The sequence below is a fragment of the Lithobates pipiens genome, unplaced genomic scaffold (assembly GCF_037356315.1).
Source record: "Lithobates pipiens isolate NorthernLeopardFrog02 unplaced genomic scaffold, aLitPip1_a1.2 Scaffold_28, whole genome shotgun sequence".
Classification (NCBI taxonomy): Eukaryota; Metazoa; Chordata; class Amphibia; order Anura; family Ranidae; genus Lithobates; species Lithobates pipiens.
Window position 1 is genome coordinate 201,258,589 of NW_027507789.1, and position 20,570 is coordinate 201,279,158.

The window sequence follows — 20,570 nt, forward strand, 5'->3', positions numbered from 1 at the left end:
AGCCAGGCCGATGAATTTCCGAACACAAGAAGAAGTACTTGCACATTTTTTTTTTTTTGTTTGTTTTTGTTTTATATGGGGAATTAAACTTGGATGGGGAAACGGTACATATGCGATGCCCACTTGATTGATGAAACTTGGTAGGGACTTAACTATATACACTCCTGTATAAACAATCTCTTCTCCTCAATCTCCAGCACATACACTTGCTTGCAGACAATCACTCCCAGGAACAGCTAGCACAGGTTTCAGGCCCAGCACAATCTCAGCTGGGTCTGATGGAATGCCCTTTGCAGGTAGGGATGGGCCGAATGGACCCCTGTTCGGTTCGCACCAGAACTTTCGAACACAGCACAATATAGTGCCTGTGTGGTCCCCTTATGCCGCGTACACATGACCAAACTTTCCGGCAGACTAGGTCCGACGGAATCAGTCCGTCGGACAATCCGATCACATGTGGGCTAATCCGATCGTTTTTCATTTAAAAAAATCAAACAAACCTAGAAATAGAACATGTTTCAAATCTGTCTGACGGACTCAATTCCTATCGGGAAAACCGTTCATCTGTATGTTGGTCCGATGGACCAAATACGACACAAGGGAAGCTATTGCCTACTGGCTATTGAACTTCCTTTCTTTTTTAGTCCCATCTTACGTCATCACGTTCAAAATTAACGGACTTTCGAATGGACTTTGTCCGTTCATTTGTGGGCAAGTCGTTCGCTCAGAAGGTCCGTCGGAACTCCATGAAAGTCCGTTGGGAAGACCGTCGGACCCCGTCTCCCGAAAAGTCCGGTCATGTGAACGTGCCATTAGTCTAACTGTAAAGTGGTAGATCTGTACCATGTCTAGAATCTGCTGCAGCAATAATTGCATTTATAAAGCCCAAAAAAAAATTACATCTTCCCTGCAAGCTGCCTTTATTTTGCTCAGCAACAGCTGGGAGCCATGTATGATGAGGCCACAATCTAGTGCACTGGGAACAAGATTTGAGGTTTTTTTAATACATTCTGGTGTCATTTTGACTTTGGATAAAGGTAAAAATTGGTCTTTAGGCGCCTTCCCACCGTAACCCTATAGAGGTACTCTCGATGTAAGCAAGAATTGGCCTTTTATGTAAAAAAATTGCAATGATATGCACCTGTCAAACAGTTGCTAAAAAAATTTACTTTGGGTGTTAATTGTGCTCATGAAACCTATACCAAAAACATTCTTCCAGATGAAATGATTGAACACCCTCAAAGCTAGGCAGCTTCAAAGTCCTGCAGAGATTTCACATCCCAAAAAGAATTAATCAGTGACATTGGCATCAGGGGCTTCATTGCTGGTAATCCAGGACTGATTCATTTTTATAAAAGTCAAACGGTCCACGGAGCAACTTCCTCCTCCCAGCCATATACTACTCCCAAGGGTTCTGGGGTTGGAAAGCCATCGCTTACAGATTGACGCATGTATTCCTCTTCTTTGAAGCCTATGAAAGTGCCAGAATTCTCCTCCTCATCCTCCTCCCTTCTCTCATCCTGTGTGTTCTGTGACATAGAAATGATGGTGTCTGGATAAAGTGGGCCGTGAGAGGAAAGGAAGTCCTCCTGTTCCTCCTGCTGCTCTGCCTCCAGTGCCCTGTCCATAATGCCACGCAGAGTCTGCTCCAGCAGGAACACAACAGGGATTGTGTCACTGATGCATCCACTGTCACAGCTCACCATCCTTGTGGCCTCCTCAAATGGTGACAATACAGTGCATGCATCCTTGATGATCAGCCATTGGCATGGGGAAAAAAAGCTGAGGCGGCCTGTGCCTGTCATCATGCCATACTCGCAGAGGTACTTGTTGATGGCCCTCTGCTGCACGTATAGCCGCTGCAGTATTGACAAAGTCGAGTTTCACCTGGTGGGCATGTCACAAATCAGGCAGTTTATGGCAGATGGAATTCCAGCTGAATTTCAGCCAACCAAGCACTGCCTGTGTATGACCGCCTGAAATGGCTATAGACTCTTCTGGCCAGCTTTAGCACACTTTGCAACCCTGGGTACTTATTTAGGAAATGCTGCACCACCAAACTGAGGACATGTGCCAGGCATGGCACGTGTCAACTTTCCCTGTCTAAGGGCGGACAGGAGGTTTGAGCCATTATCGCACACCACCATTCCTGGCTCCAGCTGGCATGTTGTGAACCACCTCTGGGCCTGTCCCTGCATAGCTGCAAGAATCTCTGCTCCGGTGTGGTTCCTGTAAGATAAACATACCAGCAGAAGCACTGCATAACCTGACTCATGAAATAGCCCTTTGAACGCTTAGGGGGTACCTGATGTTCATAGGACAGTTCTGCAGAGGAGGGCATGGAGGTGGCAGAGGAGAAGGGGGTAGAGTTTACAGGTCTGGCATCATCACCAGCAGCTATATGGAGATGTGAGGGCACAACAAGCTGTGTTACCCAATGTGCTCTGAACAAAATATATTGTCCCTGCCCATGCTTGCTGGACCACGTGTCAGCAGTAAGGTGGAATCTATGGGTGACTGCTTTGCCCAACAATGCCAGAACATTCCCTTCCATGTGATGGTAGAGAGATGGAGCGGCCTTACATGAAAAGTAGTAGCGACTGGAAACCTGCCATTGTGCGAATTCACGGAAGGGGGCAGAATCCACCAGGGTGAAACACAGAAGTTGGAGAGCCAGCCACCAGCTTTGACAAGCTTGCATTTAGATGCTGGGCATGTGGGTGGCAGGGACTGTATTTTTTTTTTCCACTGCAGCATAAATTTGCCGTCTACAGTCAACAGCTAGTGGTGTGCTGCTGGCAGATGTGCTACTAGGACCTGGGACACCCTGTGCTATACCATCATCCCTGTCAGTGGAGGCTGATGAGAGGTAATGACTTGGTATAGCAGGGGCAGATTGAAGTGGGTAAGGGGAGGAGGGACATATTTGTGCCCTTTTTGTGTGGCTTGTAGGTGCTCTTGCCAACAGGCTGAGTGATTAGACTTTAAATGCCTTCTTAAGCATGTGGTACCCAAATGGCTGGTATTTTTGCCACGTTTGATGTGCCTGAGACACAGTTTGCAGATAGCAACAGTGCCATCAGCTGCAGATGTGCTGAAAAAGGCCCAGGCAGCTGAGCTTTGGGGAGTGGGCTGAGAGATAACAGCTGCAGAATGTGATGGAATAGGGTGGCTGCTCTCTACTCTTTCTTGATGTCGACCTCCTTGGGGTTGTGCCGTTTCACCTTCAATTTCCTCCTCTGGTCTATCTGGCACCCAAGTCACATCAGTGACCTCATCATCATCATCTCCATCTCCTACATCTTCATCATTACCACTGGAGACAACTTGGCAATACGCTGTGGCTTGGGGAACATGAATGTCAATGTGTCTACCAGTGTTCCTCCCTCTCTCTAGGCTCATGTTCCTGTCATCCTCAACCTCAGAACCAACATCTGAACCCAGTAATGGCTGGGCATCATCAAGGAGCAAGTAGCTGACGCTGTGGTCAAATAACTCAGCTGACTCCTCAGTGGCTGATGTTGAGGCTATGGCAGGAATAGATGTGGACAAGGAGGGAGGTTTATCCACTCTGGCAACTGCAGGAGACTGCACACTTGTCTCTGCTTGTGTGACAAAGGATGAGGAAGGTTTAGTAAGCCAGTCCACCACTTTCTCTGGATAGTACGGGCAAACTCACTAAACAGAGGAAATGATGCCCTGCCTTAGAACTGACCACCATGTCCAGCTTTGCCTGTGGATACATTTGTTGCTGCCCCCCTTACACTGCAAGGTAACATCTGCCTCTCCTTGTTGTCCTCCCAGACATTATTGGGAGGGAGGGGGCGGTGCTTATAAGCAAATGTAAGGAAAAAAGAAAACAGACGCACTCCATGGATACACTATAATATACTGCAATATAATGCGCCAAACGTACAGTGACGCACAGAACTATATGATGTTAAACTGGCAGTAAAGCACACAGAACTATATGGCGTTAAACTGGCAGTAAGGCACACAGAAGTAAATGGCACTAAACTGGCAGTAACGCACACTGAACTATATGGCGTTAAACTGGCAGTAACACATAGAAGTAAATGGCATTAAACTGGCAGTAACGCACAAAACGATATGGCTTTAAACTGGCAGTAACACACACAGAAGTAAATAGTACTAAACTGCCAGTAACGCACACAGAAGTAAATGGCATTAAACTGGCAGTAACGCAATCAAATAGACAGTGTTCAACTGTTACCACACTGACGCTATCTGAACTGTCCCTACTCTAAATATACACTGTAGACATACATGTAAAGATTACTGACATGGTCTCACTACACTACACTGAAACTATATGAGCTGTCCCTACTCTACACTAATGTATGTATGAATGACACGGTCTCACTACACTACAGTGAAACTATCTGAGCTGTCCCTACTCTAGCTGCACATTATGCAAAGCTGAATGATGGTCCATCTCACTACACTCACACTATCCCTAGACTGACACTAAACTAATATTCTACACTGACAATTGAAGTAAAAGAGCACAGTATAGCACACTAATGGCACTGAACAGAGACTGTTCTATCTCTCTCCACGCTGATATCACACTGAAAATGGCTGCCATTGAAAGAATACTTTTATACTGTGGGCTGGAAATGAGCCATGATTGGATAAAGTCATGATGACAGTGTCCAATCATGACTCTGACAGTGCTCTGTGCCCTGATTGGCTGAAGCTTTCACTGCTTCAGTCAATCAGGTCTTGCAATGCACTGTTCAGTGCCGCAATGCATTGTGTTCGGTTTGGGGGACAAACAAATGGTTGAACGATCCGTCCGAACAACGAAAGTTCGGGCCCGAACTTATGCTTGGGCCCAACCATTCACCCATTCCTATTTGAAAGCAGGGACCGCTGGCCCCTATGGTGTAGCAAATTAAAGTCTTTTGTGTTAGCTGTCCTATCTGTGGCTACTACTCCCAGCACCACCTCTTCAGGTACTGCCAGCCCTCCTGGCTACAGCTGCCCCTTTCCACTGCCTGTGCCACCACAGTCCTCCTGACTGGCTCTGCGCCCATCCCAGACTTCTCAAGCCTAGTCCTCTCAGGCATGCCTCTCAGTCCGTCTGACTGGTTGCCACTCACCAGCCCTCCTGGCTGTTCCTGTTGTCCTGGAGACATGTCCAACAGTGTTCTCCCGCTGTCCTCTCCTTGCTCCCAGTGCCTCCTGGCCAGGACACCTCCATGGGTTCTGAGAAGGTCCCACCTGAGCCCAGGCCCAAGGCCTGCCCCCTGCCAATCCAAGTTGGGAATTGGTTAGGGCCCTCAGAAAACTCCAGGCAGCTCCACCTTACTTTCCCTCCCATCTTTCCACAAGTTTCCAGCATATTCTAGAAATAAGGGGGAGGTCTCAGTGATGCTGCCTGTGAGTCATCCAGCTCTCCCCAGATCTCTGCCCAACTCAGGAAAAAACACAGACAGGCTTGGTTGTTAAGCAAGCCTGCACACATTTTCCTACACTCAACACCAAAAAAACTATCTACAATTTTAGCACTAGAGAGTGCTACATTTATAAGCACCTTCCTATCCTTTTCAAAAGTCTTCAGGCCAGTCACATGCACAGGGTCCTCTTTTTGCTGGTATTCTGCTGGCTGTGGAAGGTCCTCAACACAGAAAGCAGTGCTGTCTTGAAGACATTAGCTCTGCTCTCTGCATAATTGCTATGTGAACAAATGGCAACTAAGGTCCATGATGCTGTGCACTCACATTATATCTCAGTCTTCCAGGTTGAATGGCACTGGGTGTCAGTAAACCTAAAAAATGAGGACATCTTATGGCAAAAAGCTATTACTGTAGGGCAGGGGTCTCCAAACTGCGGCCCTTGGGATTCAGCCCTTTGCTTGCCTTAATCTGACCCTTGGGGTCACTATTCTATCCATTGACATCAGCATTGGGGTATCATTTTTGTTGCTGACACCAACAATGGAAAGGAGGTCAGTGTTGTAGCTTGAACTGCTTTTTGTAGGGTTACTTTTTTGAGTTTGGGTTACTTTTTTGAGTTTGGGTTACTTTTTTTATTCAATACATTTTTATAGGTTTTTTCAAAAGAAATTTTGTTTAAAAAAAAAAAAAAAAAAGGGATGGGATGGGGGAGAAATAGGGGTTGATGTGCCAATTCTTTAACCCAGAAAACGGTTATTATTATGAATATACAGGATTTATATAGCGCCAACAGTTTGTGCAGCACTTTACAATATAAAAGAAGACAATACAGCAGTAATACAATTCAATACAAGAGGGTTAGGAGGGCCCTGCTCCTGGGAGCTTACAATCTAATAGAGGGGCTGGTGGAAAAAAAGGTAATGACTGTGAGGGATGAACTGATGGGAGAAATAAAAGATTTGGTTATTAGCTAAAGGCAGGATGGGCTTCCCTGGAGAAATGAGATTTCAGGGTTCACACCATTAACACTCGCCTGTGAGTGTGACGTCATTGTGGTCTTTCATTCAGGAAGTTATTCTTTGGTTTTCTTGGGATGATTATTGATAACTGTGAGGGATGAACTCATGGGAGAAATAAAAGATTTGGTGAAGGTGAAGCTGAAGGCAGGATAGACTTCCCTGAAGGGATGAGTTTTCAGGGATCCCCTAAAATAAGACAGAGTAGGGGATAGCCAAACAGATTAGAGTAGTGAGTTCCAGAGGATGAGAGAGACAGACCAAACCAGGACAGGGGTTTTTGGAAGGGGCTGCAGGGTAGCTCCTTGCCTACTAGAAAAAGCGATAAAAATGCACTTGAATCCATTCATCAATCTACCCAAATTATTGAAGATCAAAAATTAACACGTCAATATGACGGGCTCCCTCCCATGGAGCAGAATTAATATGCACAAAAAGGAAGGGGGGCGAGACCATAGAGGGCTTACGACTGCTCACAGCGGGGAAAAAAAAGCAACAAAATAATTTATTTTAATCATCAAAAGGTAAACTTTATTGAAAAGATGCACAAAAATCTAGAGGGGAATCCCACAGGTTTTACACACATCTTCGAAAAATAATAAGCCGCGCTAACTTATATAAACATCAAATTGTGCAACAATTGAAAAATCGTGAACAGTTAATATCCTCTACACGTGAATTAGTGTACACTTGTGTCATAAATAACAAAATACATATATAGATTATAAATGCAAATCACTCATTCCTTGCGGTATAGAGTCATATAACATATGCCTATAATAACATAGGCACTAAAAAAACTCTACACAAAACACACACCCAGTGTATGAAAAATAAGTCCAAGTGTATAAATCACAGCAGACTATTTTTTGTAGAATAACTGTGAACAAAAGTCCTCCACAAATAAAACATAAAGAATCAAAAAAAATCCATTGCTGGGTCCATTGCAATAGTGCTTGAGCCACCACCAAAACACAATTAAATTTGCCGCTTACCAGAAGGGCATGACCCCCCACTACAGAGGGTCACAAAAGGCCTTTAGATATGAACATGTCTTCCAGCCTGGCGGGGTCCTTAGTGTTCTCCCTGTATCACCACTCCAAGTAAGGGTTGTAAAGTAAATACTCCCAGGGGTCTTTCTCATAGATCCAACAGGACTCGGGGTGGAGACATCAAAGCCATAAAAAAAAAGATAGAACTCCAAATAGTGTAAAACCCTTTATTACCAGAGATAAAAAAAAGTAAAATTGCACTTACAGTGTATAAAAGATCAGAAAGCCTTGAGTCCGTACAGACCCGTTCTCCTGGAACCGTTATCACTCTGCATAAAAGATACTCTGCAGTCAATATAAAGAGTAGCAGATATCTATATTCCGCAGTATGGGTCCGCGAGCCTTGTCCAGCCAGAGAACACTCACAGCAACAGCCAAAAATCTATAGAGTCACATAAACAGGAACATTGAGTATGCCGGTAACGTGCCATTCATACCAAAAGGCTGTCCGTCATACCGCTGTGATCGTGCTGTCTGAGGGAGTCCAAAAGAATCCAATCCACAATGTTGGGGATAACCCCCAGTCTACAGAGGGCAGGCTACAAGCGGAACTATTTCCCCATACCCATGGAGTGGCTGCTAGTCAGCGTTAGGGAACAGGAAGTTTCTGCATGTCCGGGTCATCAGCAGTCTCCAAAGAGATCAATTCCGCAGAAGCAACCAGCACAGGGAGCTCTAAATTGAGCTCATACCAGTACTTTATGACAAGAGAATGTCCACAAATTAACCCATAATGGCAATTGAATATGAAGTCACTCGGGGTGTGTAGTGGGGGGCGACAGCAGCATTACGGCTACACTAGGTCGACTCGTTTCGTGCTATTAGGCAAGCACTTCATCTGGATAATGTGCAGGTGTCTATGCTTAACTTATATAGGGCAACTTGGCCAATCAGACACATACCTGTGCATTAAGCATTGCTACGCCATCTTGTGGTTAAACTCTCAAACTACAGCTAAACACAGGCTAGATATATAATAATTAGTCACTATATAATTAACTTGATTAGAAATAATAATACCATGTAGAGATACCACCAATGGATATCTCCCTTAAAGTGATACAATCGAGCATCATTGAGTTTGTGATGAGAGTGAAATGTCAAATAAAACTGTAACTAATAACCAATGTCAAATTTAATTTTGAAATTCTATGGGCCCTGGCTTTTGAGGAGGCTGTATTTTTGCAAGGTGTGTGCCTGGGGGACCCTTGGAGGGGCTATGTCAGATCACCTGATTCCAGGTGACAGATGTACACCGCTGGAGTCAGAAGTGCACCGCTAAGGTAGTGGGCCCTACTGCTGACTGCTGCGGATAGAACTCTGGGTAGTTCAGGAAGGCAGGCCCACTGGAGCACCAACACGGATCCCACTGGGAGCTAGAGCCTAAGATTTCCCGGGCGTGGAGTCTAAGAGCCAGCAGGTGTTCACCAGAGCCTCTAGTGGGGAGGATGGACTGTGCTGTAAGTGGGTCCAGGTCACGGCCCCAGGGTCTCCCAGCTCACACTCACGGTAGGCTATAGGAGGATAGAGAGGATGCAGCAGCCCAGGACAACAAGGAATAGTCAGGAGATAAGCCAAAGGTTGGGGAAACTAGTAGACAAGGATAGACAGAGAACACGCCAAAGGTCAGGGTAAGAAGCAGGCAGGGATAGTCAAAGAACAACACAAGATCAGTAACAGAAACAGACGTAGAGCACATGGCAAGCAGGAGACAGGAAACCAAACACACAATATTGCTCAGCAAGGCAAACATGGAGAACACAGTGTTAAATAGTGGTTCCTGTTGAGGCTAGGGTGAAGCCACACTGAGGGAATATTACTTAACCATGTAGGTGTCAGAGTGCAGGCCTTAAGGCTGATACACAGACCAGGTAAGAGACAAACAGGGCATGAAAGTTATACTGCAGATTCATGACAGCCTATTATTATTATTATTATAATACAGGATTTATATAGTGCCAACTGTTTGCACAGTTCTTTACAACACGAGGGCAGACAGTACAGTTACAATACAATTTAATACAGGAGGAATCAGAGGGCCCTGCTCGTTAGAGCTTACAATATAGAAGGGACTGTCAAGTGAAACAAAAGGTAATATCTGTGGGGGATGAACTTAACATTAATAAGTCACCGGGACCAGATGGCTTGCACCTGAGGGTCTGTAAGGAACTAAGTCAAGTAATTGCCAGATCATTGTTGCTTATTGTTAAGAACAGTCTAATGACTGGTATGGTACCAGAAGATTGGAAAAAAGCAGATGTAGCACCAATATTTAAAAAAACCAAGCTATATCCCAGGGAATTACAGACCAGTTGGCCTAATGTCAATAGTTTGCAAGCTCTTGGAGGGGATGATAAAGGACTATATACAAGATTTTAGTAATGACAGCGGTATCATTAGCAGTAATGAGCATGGATTCATGAAGTTCTTGCCAAATCAATCTATTAACCTTCTATGAGGAGGTGAGTTGCCATCTAGATAAAGAAAGGCCCATAGACCTAGTATATCTGGATTTTGCAAAGGCATTCAATACGGCTCCACATAAACGTTTACTGTACAAACAAAGGTCTGTTAGCACGGACCAAAGGGTGAGTACATGGATTGAAAACTGGCTACAGGGGCGAGTTCAGAGGGTAGTGATAAATGGGGCGTACTTGGATTGGGCCAGTTTGAAAAGTGGGCTCCCCCAGGGTTCCGTCCTGGGACCAATCCTATTTAATTTATTCATAAACGATCTGGAGGGTGGGATAAGCATCAGTATTTGGGGACGATACTAAGCTAAGCAGGGCAATAATTTTTCCGCAGGATGTGGAAACCTTGCAAGAAAATATGAACAAATGAATGGGGTGGGCAACTACATGGCAAATGAGGTTCAAAGTAGAAAAATGTAAAATAATGCATATGAGTAGCAAAAACATGAAAGCAATCTACTCACTAGGGGGTGAACCTCTGGGGGAATCTAGGATGGAAAAGGACCTGGGGGTCCTAGTAGATGACAGGCTTAGCAATGGCATGCAATCAAGCTTCTGCAAGCAAAGCCAACAGAATTTTAGCATGCATTAATTCTCCCATTCTACAAAACTCTGGTCCGGCCGCACCTGGAGTATGCTGTCCAGTTCTGGACACCAGTCCTCAGGAAGGATGTGCTGGAATTAGAGACAGTCCAGAGAAGGGCAACAAAGCTAATTAAGGGACTGGAGGATCTCAGATATGGGCAAAGACTGCAAGCACTGAACTTGTTCTTTCTGGAGATGAGAGGCTTGAGAGGGGATATGATTTCAAAGTACAAATACCATACTGGTGACCCCACAATAGGGATAAAACTCTTCTGCGAAAGGGAATTTAATAAGACACGCGGCCATTCACTAAAATTAGAAGAGAAGCGGTTTAACCTTAAAATGCGTAGTGGATTCTTTACTGTTATGCCTTGGACACACGGTCGGACATTTGTCTTGCATACACACGGTCGGACAAAGTTGACGGAAAATCCAATCGTTCAGAACGAGGTGACGTACAACACGTACGTTGGGACTATAAACGAGCCAGTAGCCAATAGCTGTGGTCTCTTAATTTATTCTGAGCATGCATGGCACTTTGTCCGTCGGAATTGTCTACACATAATCAGAATTTAAACGATCGGATTTTGTTGTCGGAAAATTTTAGAGCCTGCTCTCAAACTTTTTGTTTTTTAGAAATTCCGACTGAAAAAGTCAGATGGGGCCCACATACGATCGGATTTTCCAACAACACGATCTGATCGAACATTTTCCGTTGGAAATTCCGACCGTGTGTACAGGGCATAAGAGTGGTAAGGATGTGGAATTCTCTTCCACAGACAGTGCTTTCAGCGTGGAGCATAGATAATTAAAAAAAACTAGTAGATAGGCACCCGAGCGACCATAACATACAGGGATATACAATGTAATACTGACATAAAAGCACACACACAGGTTGGATTTGATGGGCTTATGTCTTTTTTTCAACCTCACCAACTATGTAACTATGTAACTGATTAGGAAAATTAAAATGCAGTTGTTAAGTGTGGGTAGGATAGGTTTCTCTGAAGAGGAGGGTTTTCCGGGACCATCTAAAAGCTAGAGTAGGAGATAATCGGACAGGTTGGGGTTAGGAGTTCCATAGGATTGCAAAGGCTCTGGAAAAAGTTCTGGAGGCATGCAAAGAAGGAGGTGACAAGGCAGCTAGAGAGCAAGAGGTGTTGAAAGGAACAAAGAGAATGTTTAGGTTGGTATTTTGAGACTAGGCTAGTGATGTTGCTGAAGGCTAAATTGTGGATGGCTTTGTAAGTTGTTAGTATTTTGAATTTAATTCGTTGGGTGAGCAGGGCTACCTTCGGATTCAGGTCCGTGTCTTCCCGAAAACACACATGCTCTGGAAATGTAGGACCTGGATACAGATTTGGGGCCTCCGTGCCCAAACCAGCAAAGACTGCTTCACCCCCTCATAGACTCAGAGACTCAGAGAAAAGATGTTAATATAATCAGCTCAAAACAACCTGATGCTGGGGTCTCCTACTATAATCTGTTTATTAGAGTGTCTTTCTCTCGTGGTATCATTTCCCCATTGTGTGCCTCCTAGGTGTGAATTCCCATTGTTAATTGGGTCACCTATTGTTTCTGTCTGCTAGGATTGACTGGTTTGGGAGTTGACACGATCCTTAGGTTGTTCGAACAAAAGTGCCTCACAGGGATCATTACGAAAAGACCTGCCTCCTGCTACCGTGTAGATCATTTGGTAGACCCAGATCCGAAACCTTTTTACTCTCTGGCAGTCCCACTTAATGTGCCTACAAAAACAGTCATGGGTTACGTTAACAACTTTTTTTTTAACAAGGTTGGAGCAAGGATTGAAAGTGAATGTACAGTTTTTCAATCATATTTTCTAAGATACAGACACAAGGAACCAACTCCTAGTGTTCTAACTAAAAATGTAATCTCTAAACTCATATTTTAAAAATCTTTTCTGTATATATATATACTTTGAAATTATATATATTCAAGGAACAGCCATATTTGCTTGTTATATTTACATTGGCTCTGTTTCCCACTTTGCAGTGCTATACAAGGTTTTACTGCTCCTCTTCCCAATACAGGTCTATGTTTTGGATGACTTACTAAAATCAATTCACTCCCAGTGCAGTTAATATCTTAACAGTTGTTAAATAGAGAGAGAGAGTTTTGCATTGAGCCTTCTTTAGACTCTCTAAAGGCCAAAGCTGCAGCAAAACATTAAAATAACAACACTGATTATTTGATCATTAAATATTTATTTTCTCGTTCAGTTTAGATAGAATTGTACTGAACTCTGAATGGGTGGATTCACATAAGATCTAAAGTAATTATAAATACTGGAAAACTTACATGTTAAACTGGTTGCACTTAATTTTATTTCATCTGAGCAGATTGTTACACTGATCATCTCTTTCTGATCTCTTTTGGCAATCCAGTTTTCCTTCATTTCTATTTTTGCACCATTCGACCTAAGCTTCATAGATTGTAAACCGCGTTGTAAAATGTGTGGTCAGCTTAAAAGAGCCTGACCCATCGGCCATAGGAGCGAAAAATCATTGGTATCCAATTCAGCTCTGTTATTTTATGGCCACACAGGGCAACATTTATTGGTTGTTTGGACAGTTCTAACAGAGTGGCAACAATCTGGCCAGTATGAGGTGGTAATAGACTTAAATGTCTCACAACCAATCAGCAGCCATTCTCTTTCTCATAGACACAGGGATTTTTTAAGCAAATTTCCAGGCAGACATAATGGCATACATACATTAATGCAGCAATGGTATTATTAATACATCAATAAATGTATTTTTATGAATACTAACAGTAAAAGTATTCTTCTATAACAGCCTTTCTCAACCTTTGCAACACAGAGGAACACTTGAAACTTTCCAGTCTCAAGGAATCACACTCACAATTTGGATTAGCAGCAAGGATGGAAAGTGCATCCCATTGGGTAATAAATTTAAAAGAGTGAACAAAAATCCTGGATGGCTTAGCTCCAATGTAAAAATGCATATAAAAGCAAAGGAAAAGGCCTTAAAAAAATACAAGGTTGAGGGATCATCAGCATTCAGACTTTATAAAGAATGCAGCAAGAAATGTAACTGTGCAATAAGGATAAGATGGATAGCTAAGATAGAACATGAAAGGCACATAGCAGAGGAGAGCAAAAAAAATAGTAAACAGTAAAAAAGGAGGACAGACCATATTGGCCCTATAAAGAATGAGGAAGGACATCTGGTTACAAAGGATGGGGAGATGGCGAAGGTATTGAATTTATTCTTCTCCTCATTTTATCATGAGGGAATTGGGGGGCGGGCTTCAGTAACCAAAACTGCAGTGTTTATCCTCATGACACATGACAGGAAGCACCTCCATGGTTACCCGAGGGTACTTAGGGAACTCAGGCAAGTAATTGCCAGACCATTGTTCCTCATTTTTACTGACATTCTACTGACTGGAATGGTACCAGCTGATTGGAGAAAAGCCAATGTAGCACCAATATTTAAAAAGGGCCGAAAATACATCCTTGGGAATTCTAGACCAGTTAGTCTAACATCAATAGTATGTAAACTCTTGGAGGGGATGATAAGGGACTATATACAAGATTTTAGTAATGAGAACGGTATCATTAGCAGTAATCAGCATGGATTCATGAAGAATCCTTCTTGCCAAACCAATCTATTAACCTTCTATGAGGAGGTGAGTTGCCATCTAGATAAAGACGTGGTGTATCTGAATTTTGCAAAAGCATTTGACACAGTTCCCCATAAACGTTTACTGTACAAAATAAGGTCCGTTGGCATGGACCATAGGGTGAGTACATGGATTGAAAACTGGCTACAAGGGCGAGTTCAGAGGGTTGTGATAAATGAGGAGTACTCAGAATGGTCAGGGGTGGGTAGTGGGGTCCCTCAGGATTCTGTGCTGGGACCAATCCTATTTGATTTGTTCATAAATGACCTTGAGGATGGGGTAAACGGTTCAATCTTGATATTTGTTGAAGATACTAAGCTAAGCAGGGCAATAACTTCTCCGCAGGATGTGGAAACCTTGCAAAAAGATCTGAACAAAACGAATGGTGTGCGCAACCACATGGCAAATGAGGTTCAATGTAGAAAATGGAAAATAATGCATTTGGGTGGCAAAAATATGAATGCAATCTATACACTGGGGCAGAACCTCTGGGGGAATCTAGGATGCAAAAGGACCTGGGGGTCCTAGTAGATGATAGGCTCAGCAATGGCATGCAATACCAAGCTGCTGCTAACAAAGCAAACAGAATATTGGCATGCATTAAAAAGGGGATTAATATAATACCGTCTATCAGGGTTTGTGTTACTAGCTTTGCTGATGGCGAAGTTGAACCATATCACAAACCGCTAATGTAAACGATTTATTCACCCTTGATTCTATTACATATAGACAGCACGTTGTTTCGTATTTACACTTGATTTCACTGACTCCTCAACTTCTATGTATTGTCAACTTTACTGAAATGACTAATAAAAACAATAATTGAAAAAAAAAGGGGGGGGATTAATTCCAGAGATAAAATTATAATTCTCCCACTCAATTAGACTCTGGTTCGGCCGCACCTGGAGAATGCTGTCCAGTTCTGGGCACCAGTCCTCAGGAAGGATGTACTGGAAATGGAGCGACTACAAAGAAGGGCAACAAAGCTAATTAAGGGTGCAAAGGAAGAAACTGCGCTATTCAGATATACCACCCTATAAGCAGCAGCTCAAATCGTTATACTACGACACTCTAAATTGTATGCAGTCAGTGCAGCTCCCCATTGCATACAAAGCTAATTTTGGGTCTGGAGGATATTAGTTATGAGGAAAGATTGCGAGCACTGAACTTATTCTCTCTGGGGAAGAGACACTTGAGAGGAGATATGATTTCAATATAAAAATACCATACTGGTGACCCCACAATATGGATAAAACTTTTTCGCAGAAGGGAGTTTAACCACTTCAGCCCCGGAAGAATTTACCCCCTTCCTGACCAGAGCACTTTTTGCGATTCGGCACTGTGTCACTTTAACTGACAATTGCACGGCCATGCGACTTTGTACCCAAACAAAATTGACGTTCTTTTTTCCCCACAAATAGAGCTTTCTTTTGGTGGTATTTGATCACCTCTACTGTATATATAAATATATAAAAAAAAGATTTTTTCTTCAGTTTAGACCGATATGAATTCTTCTACATATTTTTGGTAAAAAAAATAAAAAATCGAAATAAGCGTATATTGATTGGTTTGCGCAAAAGTTATAGCGTCCACAAAATAGGGGATAGATTTATAGCATTTTTATTATTTTTTTTTTTTACTAGTAATGGTGGTGATCTGTGATTTTTATTATGACTGTGACATTATGGCGGACATATCGGACAATTTTTACACATTTTTGGAACCATTGGCATTAATACAGCGATCAATGCTATAAAATTGCATTGATTACTGTAAAAATGTCACAGGTAGTGAAGGGGTTAACCACTAGGGGGCAGGGAGGGATTAAGTGTGTCCTGGGGCGTGTTTATAACTGTCTGGGGGATTAAAAATGCATTGATTGCTCTAAAAATTTCACTGACAGTGAAGGGGTTAAAACTAGGGGTCAGTGAAGGGGTTAACTGTGTTCCCTGGGAGGTGATTCTAACTGAAGTGGGAGGGACTAACTACAGGAAGTGACAGAACATGGTTCCTAGCTAGTAGGAACACATGATCTGTCACTCCTGTCAGAACAGAACAGGGAAGTGTGTGTTTACGCACTTGTCCCTGTTCTGTGTCTCCTGGTCATGATCGCTCGTGGCCAGTGGTCACCGCGACCGTCGGCCAACGAGCATCGGCACCCCCGCTGTGCAGCGGGCGTGCGCCTGCTATCCAGACCCCGCAAGACCACGCACAGTAAAGTGGTTTCGTGCAGGGGAGCCAACCTGCCGCAGTAAAACTGTGGGGCTGGTCCGGAAGTGGTTAGACTTGTGGCCACTCATTAAAATTAGAAGAAAAGAGGTTTAACCTTAAACTACGTAGAGGGTTCTATACTGTAAGAGTGGCAAGGATGTGGAATTCCCTTCCACAGGCTGTGGTCTCAGTGGGGGGGCATTGATAGTTTCAAGAAACTATTAGATAAGCACCTGAACGACAGCAACATACAGGGATATACTGACATATAATCACACACATAGGTTGGACTTGATGGACGTGTGTCTTTTTTCAACCTCACTTACTATGTAAGGAACCCCTGCTAAAAATGACTATATCTACATCTCATGATATATATTAGTGTAATAGTCAGTGGGAAGAATGCTCCTTACACTTGTGGCCATTGGGAATAATTACCCCTGTACAGATAGCAAGAAAGATCAATAGTGTCAGTGGGAACTTATCCGATACGGAGAAATGTCTCATTAATCAAGGAACCTCTAGCAACATTTGGAAGAACCCTGGAGTTCCATGGAATCCTGGTTGAGAAACTCTATTCTATAGTGTGTACTAGCCTCAATCCAATGCAACTAGTGGGGGTCCCTATCTGCCCTCTCTTTCCACTGCTATCTGCGTGAGTCACTTTTCACAGGTTAAGCCCACACCACAGAGTCCCAGGGGACATCCTCTCTCCCCAGCACACAGAGACTAATTGACAGCCTCGGCTGTGCATGTTTCCCTAAGAGACTGTATAGAAGGGGGTGTGTCTTTTCCCTCTACTAAGGTCTCAGATTACACCTAGCTCCTGGCTCTATGATGTGCATTGTGTGACATCAGATCCTCATTCCCTGCTTGCTAAAGCTCAGAGACTTGTAAAATGTGTGCTTTAAGAGGCTGTATGTGAGGGTTTACAACCACTTCAAGTTTATATTAGCTTTTTTGTGACCTTGGTACAGCAGCGCTCAGACTGAAAGAGGGAGAAGATGCAAAGTGTGCCAAAAGCACCACTCATGTGCTAACAAGAAACCTGATGGTGGGAGGAGAGAGCAGAATGACAGAGAGGTGGGCTGTTGCTTATCCTTTCACTGTCCAATCAATGAGTGGGTTGGTGGTGGGTAGAGAAGACCTGTAAGTCTCATCCCACAGTCAGGTCTATGAAGGGGCTGTAATGAAAAATACTTTGGCGGGTATATTTCTTTGTATGCCTACTGTTCAGCTAAGTACGTGTGCCAAAGCAAAGCCATGAGTCAGGTGTGACTGCTTTAGCAATTAATGGTACAAGCCCACTTTTGTAGGGCAAGTTCATCTGGTAGTCTAAAACATTTTCCTGTGTGGGGGTTGGCTATTCACAATCCAATACTGTAAATGCAATCAAGGCAATCACGTCTGAAATTTTTCTTCAATCTAGGGGCAAATAGCAGAATATATGAAGAGCACTGGCAGGCAGTTATTTTTATGGCATTCTTACATTTCCCTACATGCTATATAATACCTGCAAACAATCATCAAAATAGAACAAAGCGTTCACTACCCAATCTGTGCATTATATCTTTGCTAGGAAAGATCAGAACAGGTCCTGATGAGATCTGACTCAGGCTAAGGTAGGCAGACTTCTCGAGTCATTTTGTTCTGTATGACAGATTGGTCTGTGTATACCTCCCCAAAAAGAATGCCCTAGTATACCTTTAATGCTGATGTTAACGCTGAGACCCGTGTAAAGCAAAACCCACTTAATTTGTATCACACATTTTATTACGTTCCTTCTGGGCTCAGAAAACTACTTGACAAGTAGAGCCAGAACTGAAAATGACATTGATAATTAACCCTGCCAGAAGTGATTTGTACGAAATCGCTCACAAGCAAGAGATGGCTCTGAATAGAATCTGTATAGTCCCCTACACTTTCTACAGATATATAGGACTGTGAGGGTGGCTGTGTATCTGTAAAGGATCAGGATAATAATAAATTGGAGAGGAAATTGTATATTTTGTTATATTTACTGCATGATCTTCATCTTGATAGAGACATCCCTCAAAGGGCAACTAGAAATCCATGTTCAGATTTAAAGAATAAAAAAAACCCTTTGGGATGTGGTCCCTTAAACCGGTTTAAGTGGCGCTTAGGCTAAAGAGCTTGCAATCTTGTATGGATTGGGTAATTATCTCCTATTATAGCATGCCTATAAATATCTTCATTTTTTTCACAGTGATGTTTATGTAACCTTCGATATGGAACCTTGATGGGTCTTACTAAAACTTTATAGTAGAGTCATTTTTCTGTTGGGGGGTAGGTGGATATTTAAAGAGTTTCTTGTTTTTACCCCGGTAACTGACCAGCAGGTTACTGTCCACTCAGTATCTCTACCTACCGACTGCTTGGTTAGCATTGACAAGCAACTGTGAGGCTGCAGTGCTTGGTTTTCTTCTGTGAAATGCAGCCCATTGAAGGCAGCAGCAGGGGGATATACCTAATGGTACTTTCTGTTTCACGCATTAAAAAAGCTCTCTATATATCTTTTGTGCTGTTTGTAAGAATTCATATGAGACTTAAATCCTTGACTTTATATATTAAAAGCAAGTTCAGTAGTTCTTTACACTTAAATGTGATATGCTGGTTTACAGTAAATGCATATTTAGAGACTGGCTTATTCAATCAGGCCATTCAAAGGATTGGAAATCTTGTGCATTGTATAGCGACATAGTAACTAATTAAATTCCAATTGGTTACTATGGGTCACAGAGTGTTTATACAGCCTACATATATATCTAGTTAACAATCAAACACGAATCTAGCCTAAGCCATGAGTACTCAATCTGATTTTGTAAAATCTAGATTAAATTTTCATGCAAATTGTAAACAAATCCAAATCCCTAAAGAGAATTTTTTTTGGGGATATGGGTTTCCTCCAAGTGTTTCAATCTATTTCCACAACCTGAAAACATACCACTTGATTAAGGTTGGCCATACATTATACAACTTCCTCGTAAAAATATTTCTTTACATTTACCAAAACCATATGATATGAGGTCAAACCTAAACACTTTCAATTTGTATGCAATCAGGCAGGCCCTGGCACGACATAGTTGAAGGTCAAGATAAAAGAACTTGAACAAGAAAAATTTATAATGTATGGCCAACCTAATTGGCTTTTTGCTAAATTGGCTCTGTAGCCTGACTATTTCAGTGGCAGGAGATCATATGCTTTTGTTGAAGCAGGGGGTATGGTTAAAGTCTGTTGGCTTTATACAGATGAGGAAAATGTGATAGACATTAAATAGAGTGATACTTTACCTACTAGAAAGTCAGAGATGGCCAGATTGAGCAAGAAGTAGTTGTTTTGAGTCCTAAGGCTGGAGTCTACCACAAAAGCCAACATAACCAAAGCGTTGCCCAACACTGTGGCGACTATCAAGATCCCCATGAGAACAGCCAAGAATACAGTCCAGGAGAAGGCAAAGTTGCCTGGAAAGCCGGTTCCTCCACCATTGCCCTTCCAGGAGTCATTGAGATGCCAAGTTTGCTGGGTGCTGGCCATTTCAGCACCACAGCTTAATAAACCTCTAGGTAGAGAGCATAGTAACCATTGATAAAAGTCAACAAATTGGCCATCCTTAGCTCCCCGTCGTAGATGGACAGTGAAACTGAACCTGGCTGTCTTGAGGTGGACTTAATTTAATATCCAAAGGCATTTGTCTTCTCATGGTCCTTTCCAATTCAACTTAGGCTTATGCAGAGAAGCCCAGCTCTTGTTTGTAGTGTCTGTCTGAGAGGCTACTCATTATCTGTCTGAGCCCATCTGCTTCTCCTACCACCTGAATCTCTGCCCCACTCCAGTAATGAAGAGATACCTCCTCCCAACCATCTCTCTTGTAGGACTGAACCTCCCTCCTTCCCTTGCTCTCCCTCCCACCTCCAGCCGAAGAACCTCACACAATTCACACACTCCACAACCTCTCTGAGAGCGAGAGAGAGGAGCTTGGTTATAAATATCAGACACAATCAGCTGGAAATCAGCTTTGAAAAGGAATTTGTTTAACTCAGTCTTTGCTGAATGATGAAGCAGGTCTGGCACTGCTTTACAGGGGCTATTGGGGGCTCTGCATTCACTGGAGAGGTGTCTGG

At 43.0% G+C, this 20,570-nt stretch overlaps 1 protein-coding gene across 1 annotated transcript in view; it reads right to left on the reverse strand.

Moving 5' to 3' along the window:
* The window catches only part of HRH3 (histamine receptor H3), a 35,446-nt gene extending 15,146 nt beyond the window's left edge, over positions 1-20,300 (reverse strand). The window contains exon 1 of the mRNA XM_077460281.1: positions 19,740-20,300. Coding sequence (XP_077316407.1) covers positions 19,740-19,983 — 244 coding nt within the window. The 5' untranslated portion in view covers positions 19,984-20,300. The remainder of the gene's footprint in view (positions 1-19,739) is intronic.
* Between the last annotated feature and the right edge of the window lie 270 nt (positions 20,301-20,570).